A 12,214-nucleotide genomic window follows, 5' to 3' on the forward strand; every position below is an offset into this window, starting at 1 on the left:
GAAATGGTGCACGGTTGATTGCAATAAATAAATAAGAAATTAGAAGAAACAATGGAACCAAGAATAAGGCGAGAAGGAGATAAAAAAAAAACAAGGGAGGGAGGGGGGGGGGGGGGGAATGAGAGATTCTCCCGAGGTGGGCACATATATATACATACATACATATACATATATTTATATATATTTATGTGCATGTCCCTGAGTTTTTTTGACGTTCACTTTTTCTGCAGAGAAGAGGGTAGGCAGGAGGATGGCGTGGCGTGTTCTGTGCCTCTTACTTTTTTTTTTTTTCCGCCAGTATCTCTTTTTTTAATTATTATTATTTTTTTTACATTGCCGACAATTAGGCGTGACACGCATGGTAGAGAGAGAGAGGAAAAAAAAAGAAAAAAAGAAAAAGAAGGGGAGTGGGTGGTTAAACAGAGAGAAGAAGAAAGTGATAGTCGTACGAGGTAATAAACAATGAGCACCAGCACCACACATGTGCAGAAGGAGACGATATTAAGCCTCAATTACTATGAGATCTTTTCCCTTGACCCTTCCGCACGAGATGTTGACTTTGGCTCCGTCCATCGCGCGTATCGCCGCTTTGCTCTCTTGTTTCACCCCGACAAAGATCCCTCACCGGCTGCAAGAGCGGCGTTTGAGCGGGTGAAACTTGCTGCAGAGACGCTTACAGACCCGCAGATGCGTCGAGAGTATGACGAAGAGTTGCTGCAGAAATTGCAACGCTCAACGGGCACCGGCGCCACATCCGCGTGGCAACGACAGCAACGGGATGTAATGGAGGAAGAGGCGCTTGCAGCCGACATGATTCTCCGACAGAAGGAGGCAGCCACGGCGGCGAAGGCAGCGGCGAAACGTGAGGAGGAGTTGGAGAAGGAGGCGGCAGCGAAGCAGATGCTGCATGAGTTGACAAACGCTCTGACAACTCCGTTTAAGCGGATGGAGGAGGAGTTGGTGCATGAATGGGAAATTGACGAGGATCTTCTGTCGATGAAGGAAAAGGAGGTGGAGTCTCTCCTGCAGAAGCTACGCGAGTACAATGAAGGTCAGGGTCGGCATGGACGGTCGGTGGATGCACACACGTGTGGTACAAAACGCAGAAGAAGCGAAGAAGAAACCGCCAGTAAAGTATGAGACGCATAAATGAAGGAAATGGAATGGGGTACATATATATATATATATACGTCTATTGCCCCTTCTTTTGGTGCATATAATGAAAAATCCGCGCATGCATGCTTCATTTCCCACACACAGTCTTTTTTTTTTTTTTTTTTTTTTTGCATTTTGGTGAGTGGGGTGAGGCGATGGGGGATGTTCTTCACCAAAGACTCACGTGGGACACCGTGGGAGAGTGAAATAAATATAAAGCATCACAATGCAGACAACAGCCAGACAACACACGAAGAGAAATGTTGTGGCATCCTATCGGATTTTTTTTTTCTTTTTTTAAATCCTTTTCTTCTTTCTCAACAAAGAAAATAGAAAAAAAGGGGATGCTTGGAAATCGCAGTTTGACGGAGGAGCAGACCCTTATTCGACGTCACTTTATTGACTTTTTTGAGTCGGAGCGGTACGAGGAAAAGTACCACGAACGTATTCATGAGATGATGTCTGCTGCCAGGTCCCGACTTCTACTTGACATGGGCGATTTGCTTGACTTTGTACCGGCGTCTGCTGGGTTTGATGGTAGTGGCACGGCGGCGGGAGCGGTGCCTGCTTCTCTTGGGGTTGGAATCGTTCGTGAGCCCGGAAAGTTTGTTCCGCTGCTTGAACTTGCCCTTCATGACGTTGTTCTACGGCAACAACCAGAGTATTTGAAGGTGGACTACCGCTCCCGTGCGGTGCATGTTGGGTTTGAAGGCCCTGTAGGGACCGTTCTCTCGCCGCGGGAATTATACGCTCGACATCTGAACACGATGGTGGCACTTGAGGGTATCATCACGCGCCAGTCTTCAAATCGCCCACGTGTGTTGGAGTCTGTGCACTATTGCCCCGAGACAAATAAATTTACCCGAAAGGAATTTCGCGATCAGTTTACACCAATGATTGATAGCACACATCTTCCAACAGTGAATGTTATGCCAAAAATGGACATGGAGGGTCACTTGCTCCGCACGGAGTTGGGACTATCGACTTTTATGGATTCACAGTGTGCAATTCTTCAAGAAGCACCTGAACGTGCACCAACAGGTCAACTTCCACGAACCGTTGAACTTCGCTTTGATGATGATTTGGTGGATGTCGTGAAGCCCGGGGATCGTGTGATGCTGGTGGGGGTTTATATGGCCTACACCACGGCTGACAGTAAAAGCTTTCAGTCTATTGTTTTAGTAAACCACGTGGTTTCTGTACAGGCGTTTACGATGTATCGCCGTGTGATGGCCGTGGAGGAGAAACTCTTGTCGTTTGCAAAGAAGTGTACACAAACCGATGGTCCTGCTGGTGTGCTTGAGGCGTTAAGCAAAGCGGTGGCACCAACCATCTATGGTATGGCAAACGAGAAAAAGGCTGTCTTGCTTCTCATGGTAGGTGGCGTAGAGCGGCAAGCGCATCAATCACGTGTACGCGGTGACATCAATGTGCTTCTTGTGGGTGAACCCTCTACCGCAAAGTCGCAGTTGCTTCGTTTTGTAATCGGTGTTGCACCATTGGCGCTTAGCACGACCGGTAAAGGCTCTTCCGGTGTCGGATTGACGGCTGCCGTGTCGGTGGACTCATACACGGGTGAACGATCCCTTTCGGCGGGAGCGATGGTACTTGCGGATCGTGGTATTCTCTGCATTGATGAATTTGATAAAATGAGTCCACAAGACCGAGTTGCCATGCATGAGGCAATGGAGCAGCAGACTGTAACAATTGCCAAGGCAGGCATTCACGCCTCTCTCAATGCTCGTTGCAGTGTGTTGGCGGCGGCAAACCCCATCTATGGCTTTTACAGCGTTCACCATCGTCTTGCATTTAATGTGGGTTTGCCGGAGTCACTGCTTTCACGTTTTGATCTCACATTTATTGTATTGGACAAACATTCCTCTGAGTATAACAGACGTATTGGGAGGCATATTCTCCGCAATCATATGACCGCCGCGCCGGTGGGCATTGATCAAAGTGTGACCAAAACGGTGGTGGATAGTCTAGACTCCGTCTGGGCACAGTCTGCAAAGAATGGGGGTGGGGGAAGCGGTGGAATGGATCTCCGTATGACCACAACAAGTACGGGAGAACCCATTGTTGGCGTGGACTTCCTGCGTGCCTACGTGCAGCTTGCGAAGGAGGGTCGACCACTGTTGACGGAGGCCTCGCAGCAGCTTGTGAGTCAGCACTATGTACAACTGCGTGCAGAGCAGCAGGAGGGATCAAAGGATGGCTTTTACGTGACGGCGCGTACATTAGAGGCGATTGTTCGTCTTTCGACAGCGCACGCAAAATTACGGCTTTCCTCTACTGTGGATGAAGAGGATGTCAAGAACGCCATGGAACTTTTACGCGCCTCTGTGCATGCCGCATCCACGGCGTCTCTGCAGCGCCGTGAGGACAATCAGGCGGCTGCCGTGGAATCACGTCCTGGCCAGAAGCGCCCTGCGGAGATGATCCGAGACGGTGCCAATGGGCGAACGCCTGAAGAAACGAAGGATGGAGCAACACCGTCCGCGATGATGGAAGGGGATATTACAACCCAACTTCTTGAAAAACGAGTAACAGAGGCCATTCGCGCGATGCAGCGTGAGCAACGTCCGTCTGTACGATTGGCGGAGCTGCATGAAAAGATAGGCGGCGGCTTCTCCTTAGAGAATCTGCGGCAGATTGTTTTACAACTGCAGGATGAGAACTTTGTATTTGAGGGCTCCGCAAATGATGGATGGATTCAGTTCATATGAATAGAAATAGAAGCAACGTAAAAGAGAAGAGGAGGAAAAAGGAAAGCAAAAAAAAAAAAAAAAAAAGAAAAAAAAGACTGAAGGAAATTACACGTTCTATGTACTTACACATAAAAAAAAAAAAAAAAGATCAGAGCAATTATAAAACAGAAAACAATGCGTGTAGGTGTAGTTCTCTGTGTATTTGTATGTGTGTACATATGTAACTGCGTCTTCAGATATTCCTGCCGTGTAGAAAAGAAAAAAAAAGAGAGAGAGAGAGAGAGAGAGGATCTCCAATATTCACCTGTTTTTGTCCTCAGCACTGTGATTTATTATTATTATTATTTCTTTTTATTTTTGTTTCCTCACACGGCAGGGATGTGAGAGGGTTTTTCTTATCGCTTTTTATTTAATAGGGTGTGGACGTTTTCCCAGTTTGGAAACGCACTTTTTTTTTCTTTTCTTTCTCTCTTTTCTTGCAGAAGTGCTTTTAGGCTTCATGCTGCGAATTGGGATTTGCCACTTTAGCCGCCAGGAACCACAGGTGATTGGGACTTCGGTGCCGTCGTTCCGTCACTTCCCGTATAGGGCGCAGGATGTTCTGCATCTCTACCGTGATTTCTTGCGTCTCATCCACCAACACCCGCCGCAGGAGCGAGCCGATCTTCTTTTTCGCCTGCACAACGAGTTTTACCGTCGGCGGCACCTCACGAGCCCCAAAATGATTACAGGCGCCATCAAACGAGGGGAGGGCATCCTGAACGTGCAGCGTAGTATGTTGGAGTCTAAGACACTGCGGGCCCGCGGTGTGTCGTCGCGAGAGCAGGGTGCGCAAAACGTGGATGGATTGTGGGATCAGCTGCAAATGCTCTCGGGACATGTTCTTCCGGGTCTGCGGAACTTTAGGCCCTCTCGAAATGTATTAAAAGGGTCCTACACGCAGCAGGCTACAACGCAGGCCGTCTACTCGCGTAGGAGATTATAGTCCATTTCCCTGTTTTGCTGCTTTTGAATTGCTGTGTGCGGCCACTCACAGCGGAGCATAAGGCAGGATGAGTATGCGTGTAGCTTATATTGCTGTGTGATGGTCGCTTTTCTTTTTATTTCTCTTTGTTTGTGCTTGTGTTTTTGTGCACTTTGCGACGATGTCTGGTCTCCTTCCCGCCCGTACAACGCAGATGGTGGTGAAGCCCTTAGGCGTGAGTCTGAGTCTCCTACCATCTTTTCAAGGAAAAAGCAACAACAAAAGCCGGAGGGCAGTGAGGATTGTCTGTTGTGTCAGACGAAAAAAGAAGAAAATAGATGCCAATGCCATTTGGGGAATTTCCCCCTTTTATTCGCCGCCGAGTCGTTGTCACCGGCCTTGGCGCAGTGACGCCACTCGGTCTTGACGTCGCTTCAACGTGGGCGGCGCTTTGTCAGGGCCGATCTGCCACACGTCCCCTCAAGGAAGTCCCTTTTTTCTTTCCTGCATGTATTGATTCCGACTGCCGCCTCACACCAGCGGCGAGGCAGAAGAGTCACGAGCAGCTGCTTGCAAAAATGCCGTGCCAAGTAGCCGCTCCAGTTTTGGCGCCATCGGGTGGGCCCAACTTCACACCCACTTTACGTGAAACACGTGCGACGTTGTTTGCATATTACGCCGCCGAAGAGGCATTGACGCATGCAAAGCTCCTTGAGTCCCCAGCGAAGCGAATACTCGCATCATTTGCGAAGGAACGTATTGGTGTGAACATTGGTGTTGGGATGCCTTCTCTTGCGGATGTCGGTGATGTCTCATACAGTTTGTATGCGGATCCAGAAAAAGTAAACTACAGTCGTGTGAATCCGTTGTTTGTTCCAAAGATCCTGGGGAATATGGTGACGGGATTGACAGCAATGAAGTATGGCATTATGGGGCCGGTGGGAAGCAGCGTTGCCGCCTGTGCCACGGGAGCGCATTGCATTGGAGAGGCGGCAGAATGGATTCGTGGTGGGCGGGCGGACATTGTTGTGTGTGGAGGAACAGAGGCCTGTATTACTCCTGTTTCCATCGCTGGATTTAGCCGTATGCGTGCACTCTGCACGAAGTATAACGGTATGCCGCAGGAAGCGTCGCGGCCGTTTGACAAGGATCGTGGTGGTTTTGTGATGGGTGAGGGAAGTGGCATTATCGTTTTAGAGCACCTGGAGCACGCAATGCAACGCGGGGCACAAATTTTTGCGGAACTACGCGGTTTTGGCATCTCGAGTGACGCCCACGATTTGGCCGCACCGCATCCGGAGGGCCGTGGGGCGCAACTGTGCCTCCGTTCCGCGTTAGAAGATGGGGGAAATATTTCAATAAACGATGTTGCGTATGTGAATGCACATGCCACCGGTACGATTGGTGACGACATGGAACTTCACGCCCTGGACAAAGTTCTGGGCGGCGACGGGACGTCCAGCCGCCGCCGTCCGGTATACGTCAGTAGCGTGAAGGGTGGTCTTGGACATCTCTTGGGGGCCGCAGGAAGCGTTGAGGCCATTGTTGCTATCATGTCTCTTTATCACCAGCAGGCACCTCCAAATATCAATCTTCACGCCCCTTCAGCGGAGGGGTTGGAGCGTCTGCAGCTTGTGCGAGGCCACGCGCCTCTTCCATTTCAAGGTGACGCTGTGATTTCCACAAGCTTTGGTTTTGGTGGCGTCAACACGGCACTACTCTTCACGCGAGTCGAGAAGGCATTAATCTGAGAAAGAGGCGGGGGAGTTGCGTGCATTCGGTTTGTCGTGTGTTATTTTTTTCACCTTAAATAAAGCAACCTTTTCTCCATTTGGTTCACTCACTTGCATGTGAAACTTCCCCGATATATATATATATATATGTTTGCTGGTTGTTTTTTCCCTCTTTCCTGCCGCACACAGCAATGAACGATAGAGGCGGAAAGGAAGGAATTGACGAGTTACATGCGGAGTTCAGGGGGATGCATTTATGATGATTTCCCACTTTATTTTTGCCGCACACAACCCCACGTTTATCGCATGAGGGGATTTATTTATTTGTGTGTGTGAATTGGATTGAGGTGGGAGTCAACACCGTGTAAATTTTTGGGAGGGGACACGCACGTCCCCATGCAAGCGTGCGTGCATGCATGTATAACATATACACATTCCCTTTCTGATGGTATGCGTGTAATTACCGAAGGATGGTGTGAATACAGTGACATGTATATTCTCTTGTTAATTATTAGTTGTTTTTGGGTCTTTTCTCTCTGAATTCATAAAGAATTCAATGTATGATTTACCTTGTTAACCACATTTCCTTTTTTCTTTTTTCTTTTTTAAATGTTGTTATTGTTGTCTTATTGGGGCCCTCATTGCCGCCAAATAAACAAAAAAAAAAAAAAATAATAAATAAATAAATAAATAAATATCAACAACAAGAAAGGGAAAACAAAAAACAAGTGTAGTTGGGAGGTAACAGACGCAAATGGAAAGACCACCGCAACAACAACAACAACAACAAGAGGAACAACAGTACGGCACGGAGGAATTGGGCGCGATGAATCCGGACACCATCGCCGATGCCTACCAGGGTGAGCCACAGACAGGCGAGGAAGACATCCCGGTGATGGTTGAGACGCGGGTGGTGCGTCTTCACGGGCTCCCGTACTCCGTAAGCGAGGAAACCATTCGTGCCTTTTTTGCGGAATTTGAACTGGATGAAAAGGATCCCATCCTGCACTTCACGGAGGGATTACATCGTGGGACTGGATTCGTTCGCCTGAAGAGACCCGAGGATGTGGAGGAATCCATAAAGAAGCTCCACCGCCAGCATATTGACGCCAATCGCTACGTTGAGCTTACCGCATCGACCGAAGAGGAGCGTCAACGCATATTGGAACAACAAGAGCAGGGATGCAAGACACACGTCCTGCGATTACGAGGGCTTCCTTTTACATCCACAGAGGAAGATTTAAGGGAGTTTGTCAGTTCTGTTCCGGGAGTAACGCGTGTGGATATCTGCCGGGACATGGAGGGACGCAACACCGGGGATGCATTCATTCAGCTTGCCACAGAAGAAGATGTCGAGGAGGCAAAGCAGCTTCACAATAAGACAATGGGCTCACGCTACATTGAAGTCTTGCCATCTACAATGTATGATCGTGACGCCATTATGCGAGCCGCCAGTCTTCGTGCACGTCGTGATCGTCGTGGTACACGTGCTGGCGACAGTCCTTTGGTGGGCCCACGCAATCATGGCAACGGTGTTTCCCCTGGTGCGATGCAAATGCTGGCACCAAACTTTTTTGACCCATTCATTGCGGCTGCGTGCATGGGATATATGCCCCACGTTTCTTTTGGTAATGAGTTGTCACAAAACCCATATGAGCGCAGTGGGATGCCACAAGGAGCGCCTTACGGAGTCCCCGGTGGTCCACAGCCATTGTTTCCGATGTTCCCCGGTCATGCACCGATGGTGGCGCCGCGTGCGCCAAGCCCCCATGTAGTTCGCATCCGCGGTGTGCCGTATGCCGCGACGGAGGAGTCAATCGCGGAGTTTTTTGCGGGGGTGAAGATACCGCCTCAGGGTGTTCATATGGTGTACAATGAGCAGAACCGGCCCACCGGGGAGGCGTTTGTGGAGTTGGAGAATGACTCGGATTTGGTGGCGGCCCTGGAAAGAAACGGTGGGGCGATGGGGAACCGCTACATTGAAGTCTTCCAAAGCAGTGTGGCGGCGATGCAGCGACTGGGGAGCCCACTCACGGGGATGATGAACATGATGCAGTACTCCATGCCGGGGTTGGGTGTTGTGCCGCAGCCGCACTGCTGACGCAATTAAATAAGCGACGATGTCATCATCATCATTACTATTATTATCATTATTATTATTATTATCATTGTCGTTGTATTTTGGCGGGAGCAACAAAGAAGGAACAACAAGGGAACAATGAACAGAAGGGAAAAAACAACAACAACAACAACAAAGGAAACAGGAAAGAAAGAAAAAAAAAAAAAAAGAAAAAAAGAAAAGAAAAAGTGCACCAAAACATCATGTCTCTCCTTGCGATTAAAGAGAACGCGTATCAAAAAAGAAAAAAGAAAAAAGAAAATATGGACTCAAACAAAAGAAGCCGCAGAACAGAAACACGCACACGCACGCAGCAAAAGCCAACAACAAATACAAAAAAGAGGAAAGCCAAAAGGGAACAACAACAACAACAACAAGTCACAGGACCCAAGCGAGACGGAGAGGTGAGGACGAAGAAGGAAAAAAAGGGAGGCGGTGGGGAGCGAAGGGGGGAAGCAAGTGGTGCTGCCTTCTTTCCTTTTGTGTTTTTGTTGTTCTTTTTTTGTTTGCCTTTTTTGTTTTGTGTGCCGTTTTTCTTTTTCTGGATCATTATTTATTTTATTTTATTTTATTATTATTATTATTTTTTTTTTACGCGTGATTTGTGCGGAGTCGACATGGCGCTCATGACATCAGCCGGGGTGTGTGCGGGGGCGGGGGAAAGACGTGCCGAGCTGCTCCCCCTTCCCTTCCTTCCCTCCTCCTGCTCCCCTCCTCCACACTCGTCCCCCCCCCCCCCCTCGCTGAGCGGTGAAAACATGAACCGCACGGGGCGCCTGTGGAGCGACGGCGTGAGGGGGGAAAAAAAAACAAAAAAGGGGGTGGGGGCGAAGGGAGGGGGGCTGCCGGGGACGTGACGACAGGCGTCACGGAAGAGTTGGGTCGATGAAATGTTAAAAATCAACGGGTGGTGGAAAACCGAAGGAATAAAAATTAAAAAAAAAATACACGGAGATGGACTGAAATGCGCAAAAAAAAAAAGAAAAAAAAAAAGAAAAGAAAAGAAAGACTGCTGCTGAGCGTATTGCAGCGACAAAATTTATTGAACAGGGATGCAGGGTGGGGAGGGGAGAAAAAAAAAAAAAGTGTGTGTATATATTTATATAACCATAACTATAACTATATATATATATAGAAGGCTGTAAAGGAAAAAAAAAAATAATAATAAAAAGAAAAGAGAAGGGATAACAACAACCACAAAAAGATGATTTCCAAAAACAAAAAAACGGGGGAATGATGTTGCGGGGGGGGGGGGGAATAAAAAAAAAAAAAGTGGGGTGGGTGGGGTGGAGGGGCATGAGGCACAGGAGCGTGTCTTTTTGCCCACACAGTTATTCACTTGCAATGCGTAGGGGCGTATATCTATTTATCTATGTATCTACATATATATATATATATATGTATAAGTAACCATTTGGTGTGTTTTTCTGTGTGTGTGTGACGGTGGACGCATTCAGGGAAGGGGGGAAATGGGCAGACGGGGGGATGGCGGTGGATTGCAATAATAAAATATAAAATATAAAAAAAAATGTCGGGCGGGCAGCGGAAGCCACAAAAAAAAAAAAAAAAAAAGGAAAAAAAAGGGGTAATAAATAAATAAATCAATCAATCAATAAAAAAAGAGGGCAAAAGACTGCAGGCGGAGGGGGACGGAGTGGCCGTGAAGAGTGCGAAGGATAATAATAAGAATAATAACGAGGATGAGCGCCTTTTTCCGGTGAAGAATTTCATGCATACGCATGCCGGAGGAGAGAGAGAGAGAGAGAAGGCAGGGACGCTAACCGCACCTCCATCGCAGCACGGGCTGCATATATGAAGTGAAGCCATCAGGTGGAACGAATTCGACACTTGACACGTTTTTTTTCTTTTTTTTTTGATGTCATCGTTTTTTTTTTTTTTTTTTTTTTGACGTCCCCGGGTTTTGAAAACAACAACAACAAAAAAAAAAACATAATTTTTTTTTTGTTTCGTTTTTTTTTTCTTTTTTGCCTTTTTTGCCTTTTTTTTTTTTGTTTCGTTTTTTTGTTTCTTGTACTGAGAGTGTGCGGGATGCTGGGGATATTTTATGAATGGGAACTAAGCGTATATACATATATGTATGCGTATGAACACCGAAGCCAAAATGGTTGAGTGTTGGTGAAGTGATGATGATGATGTTTGGGGGGGGATGGTGGAGGAGGGGTGGCGGTTCAACACAACGGAGTGGCATTCCACACTTGCGGTGATGCATTTTTGTGCACCCACCCACACAAACACACACACAAAAGGCACAGACATTTATTTTGTCTTATATTTGCAGCATTCAATCATTTGTTTTTTGTTTTCTTTTATTATTATTATTATTATTATTATTATTATTATTATTGGGGTGTTTGTCTGTGTCTGGCTGTGTGTGTGTGTGTGGGAGGGAGGGCTGCGGGAGGAATTGTTGATTAAATCTTCATAAGCGGCACGTCATTGATTTTGGAATAGCAAAGGGTATGGAGAAGGGGGAGGGGAGTGGAAGGCGGTGTATATATTTATATTTATTTATATGGACATGTATACGGGGTATATGTGCAAATAGATGTATGCAATTACAAATGTGTACATGGAAGAGGGTTGGATGGGTGGCGGGAGAGAAGGTCTGGAGGATATAAATTTCTTGAGGGAAAAAAAAAAAAAAAAGGAAACGCTGTTATTTTCATCAATAAAAGGGCTTTTTTTTTATTTATTTACTTTTCTTTTTTTTTTTTTTTTTTTTTTTCAGTGTGTATTTGTATTTTTGTTTGTTTGCTCCTGCTCCGTTGTTGTTGTTGGAGAAGGATTTGATTGTTTTTCTCTTTCTCTTTGTATGTGAGTGTAGCAGGAGGAGGAGGAGGAGGGGAAAGAGGGAAGGAGGGAGGGGTGATGTATAACTTTTTTTTTGTTTGTTTGTTTGCCCGGCCAGTGATGATGATGATTTTAGGCCCAGCACCACCCACTCTCCTCTCACTTGCTTCTGTTGGGTGGTACGTGCCGCACCTCTTTTTTTTTTTTTTTTTTTTTTTTTTTTTTTTTTTTTTTTTTTTTTTCATTTTGTTGGGGGAGGGAGGGAATTGAGGGGCCCACCCACCTGCCCACCCACCTGCCCACACATACACACATGCGTACGTGCGTACCTACACAAAGACAGAGAGAGAGCCGCATAAATTATTTGAATTGCCCATGCGGGTTTTGTGGGTGGGTGAAGATTGAGGGAGTGTTGGTGGTGGTGGTGGGTTTTTTTTTTTTTTTTTGATTTTCTGTTTGATTTTGATTTTTTGTTGTTATTGTTTAATAATAAAAATAAAAATAAAAAAAATAAAACGGCAACAAAGAACAAACGACGTGACAATCATGTATTTTATTTTATTTTTTTTTTTTTTTTTGGTGCTGGTGGAGACGTTGAGGTGCGGGCTGCTGGTGGTGGTGGTGGCGGTGGGGAGAAGTGTGAAATTTATATTTATTTATTTATTTATTTTTCTGCTTTCGTGGGAGGGGGAGGGGGGGGGTTTTTTTTTTTTTTTTTTGTTTG

At 46.7% G+C, this 12,214-nt stretch overlaps 5 protein-coding genes across 5 annotated transcripts, besides 38 other annotated features; all 5 read left to right on the forward strand.

Moving 5' to 3' along the window:
- Nucleotides 1–11,096: part of a sequence feature (heterozygous, Esmeraldo-like haplotype) that runs on past the window's edge.
- Nucleotides 66–126: a sequence feature (GA-rich).
- Nucleotides 145–188: a microsatellite.
- Nucleotides 305–331: a sequence feature (AT_rich).
- Nucleotides 364–443: a sequence feature (GA-rich).
- On the forward strand, nucleotides 463–1,140 carry Tc00.1047053511109.90 (DnaJ chaperone protein, putative; the record flags this gene model as incomplete). Its single annotated transcript, XM_808090.1, has 1 exon — nucleotides 463–1,140. One exon carries the CDS (start codon nucleotides 463–465, stop codon nucleotides 1,138–1,140), a length of 678 nt encoding a protein of 225 aa, XP_813183.1.
- Nucleotides 1,263–1,285: a microsatellite.
- Nucleotides 1,416–3,881, forward strand: Tc00.1047053511109.100 (minichromosome maintenance (MCM) complex subunit, putative; the record flags this gene model as incomplete). Its single annotated transcript, XM_808091.1, has 1 exon — nucleotides 1,416–3,881. The coding sequence occupies one exon, from the start codon at nucleotides 1,416–1,418 to the stop codon at nucleotides 3,879–3,881; it is 2,466 nt and encodes an 821-aa protein (XP_813184.1).
- Nucleotides 3,917–3,956: a microsatellite.
- Nucleotides 4,120–4,151: a microsatellite.
- Nucleotides 4,191–4,222: a sequence feature (AT_rich).
- Tc00.1047053511109.110 (hypothetical protein, conserved) lies at nucleotides 4,363–4,848 on the forward strand (the record flags this gene model as incomplete). Its single annotated transcript, XM_808092.1, has 1 exon — nucleotides 4,363–4,848. The coding sequence occupies one exon, from the start codon at nucleotides 4,363–4,365 to the stop codon at nucleotides 4,846–4,848; it is 486 nt and encodes a 161-aa protein (XP_813185.1).
- Nucleotides 5,166–6,578, forward strand: Tc00.1047053511109.120 (beta-ketoacyl synthase family protein, putative; the record flags this gene model as incomplete). Its single annotated transcript, XM_808093.1, has 1 exon — nucleotides 5,166–6,578. One exon carries the CDS (start codon nucleotides 5,166–5,168, stop codon nucleotides 6,576–6,578), a length of 1,413 nt encoding a protein of 470 aa, XP_813186.1.
- Nucleotides 7,210–7,257: a microsatellite.
- Tc00.1047053511109.130 (heterogeneous nuclear ribonucleoprotein H/F, putative) lies at nucleotides 7,315–8,661 on the forward strand (the record flags this gene model as incomplete). The annotated part of the gene is made up of 1 exon (XM_808094.1): nucleotides 7,315–8,661. The coding sequence occupies one exon, from the start codon at nucleotides 7,315–7,317 to the stop codon at nucleotides 8,659–8,661; it is 1,347 nt and encodes a 448-aa protein (XP_813187.1).
- Nucleotides 7,330–7,361: a microsatellite.
- Nucleotides 8,686–8,730: a microsatellite.
- Nucleotides 8,796–8,815: a microsatellite.
- Nucleotides 8,826–8,867: a microsatellite.
- Nucleotides 9,037–9,056: a microsatellite.
- Nucleotides 9,150–9,222: a sequence feature (T-rich).
- Nucleotides 9,232–9,258: a microsatellite.
- Nucleotides 9,360–9,421: a sequence feature (C-rich).
- Nucleotides 9,605–9,626: a sequence feature (AT_rich).
- Nucleotides 9,650–9,686: a microsatellite.
- Nucleotides 9,828–9,850: a sequence feature (AT_rich).
- Nucleotides 10,037–10,084: a microsatellite.
- Nucleotides 10,180–10,209: a sequence feature (AT_rich).
- Nucleotides 10,233–10,261: a microsatellite.
- Nucleotides 10,267–10,300: a microsatellite.
- Nucleotides 10,536–10,586: a sequence feature (T-rich).
- Nucleotides 10,634–10,710: a sequence feature (T-rich).
- Nucleotides 11,007–11,044: a microsatellite.
- Nucleotides 11,097–12,214: a sequence feature (areas merged during assembly that could not be assigned to a particular haplotype. This can correspond to areas where the two haplotypes were merged or to regions with more than two copies in the genome that were merged during assembly.).
- Nucleotides 11,190–11,272: a microsatellite.
- Nucleotides 11,379–11,425: a microsatellite.
- Nucleotides 11,526–11,560: a sequence feature (GA-rich).
- Nucleotides 11,686–11,732: a microsatellite.
- Nucleotides 11,765–11,804: a microsatellite.
- Nucleotides 11,919–11,974: a sequence feature (T-rich).
- Nucleotides 11,975–12,006: a sequence feature (A-rich).
- Nucleotides 12,040–12,068: a sequence feature (AT_rich).
- Nucleotides 12,140–12,160: a microsatellite.

Source organism: Trypanosoma cruzi, genomic scaffold (assembly GCF_000209065.1).
Source record: "Trypanosoma cruzi strain CL Brener 1047053517051 genomic scaffold, whole genome shotgun sequence".
Classification (NCBI taxonomy): domain Eukaryota; phylum Euglenozoa; class Kinetoplastea; order Trypanosomatida; family Trypanosomatidae; genus Trypanosoma; species Trypanosoma cruzi.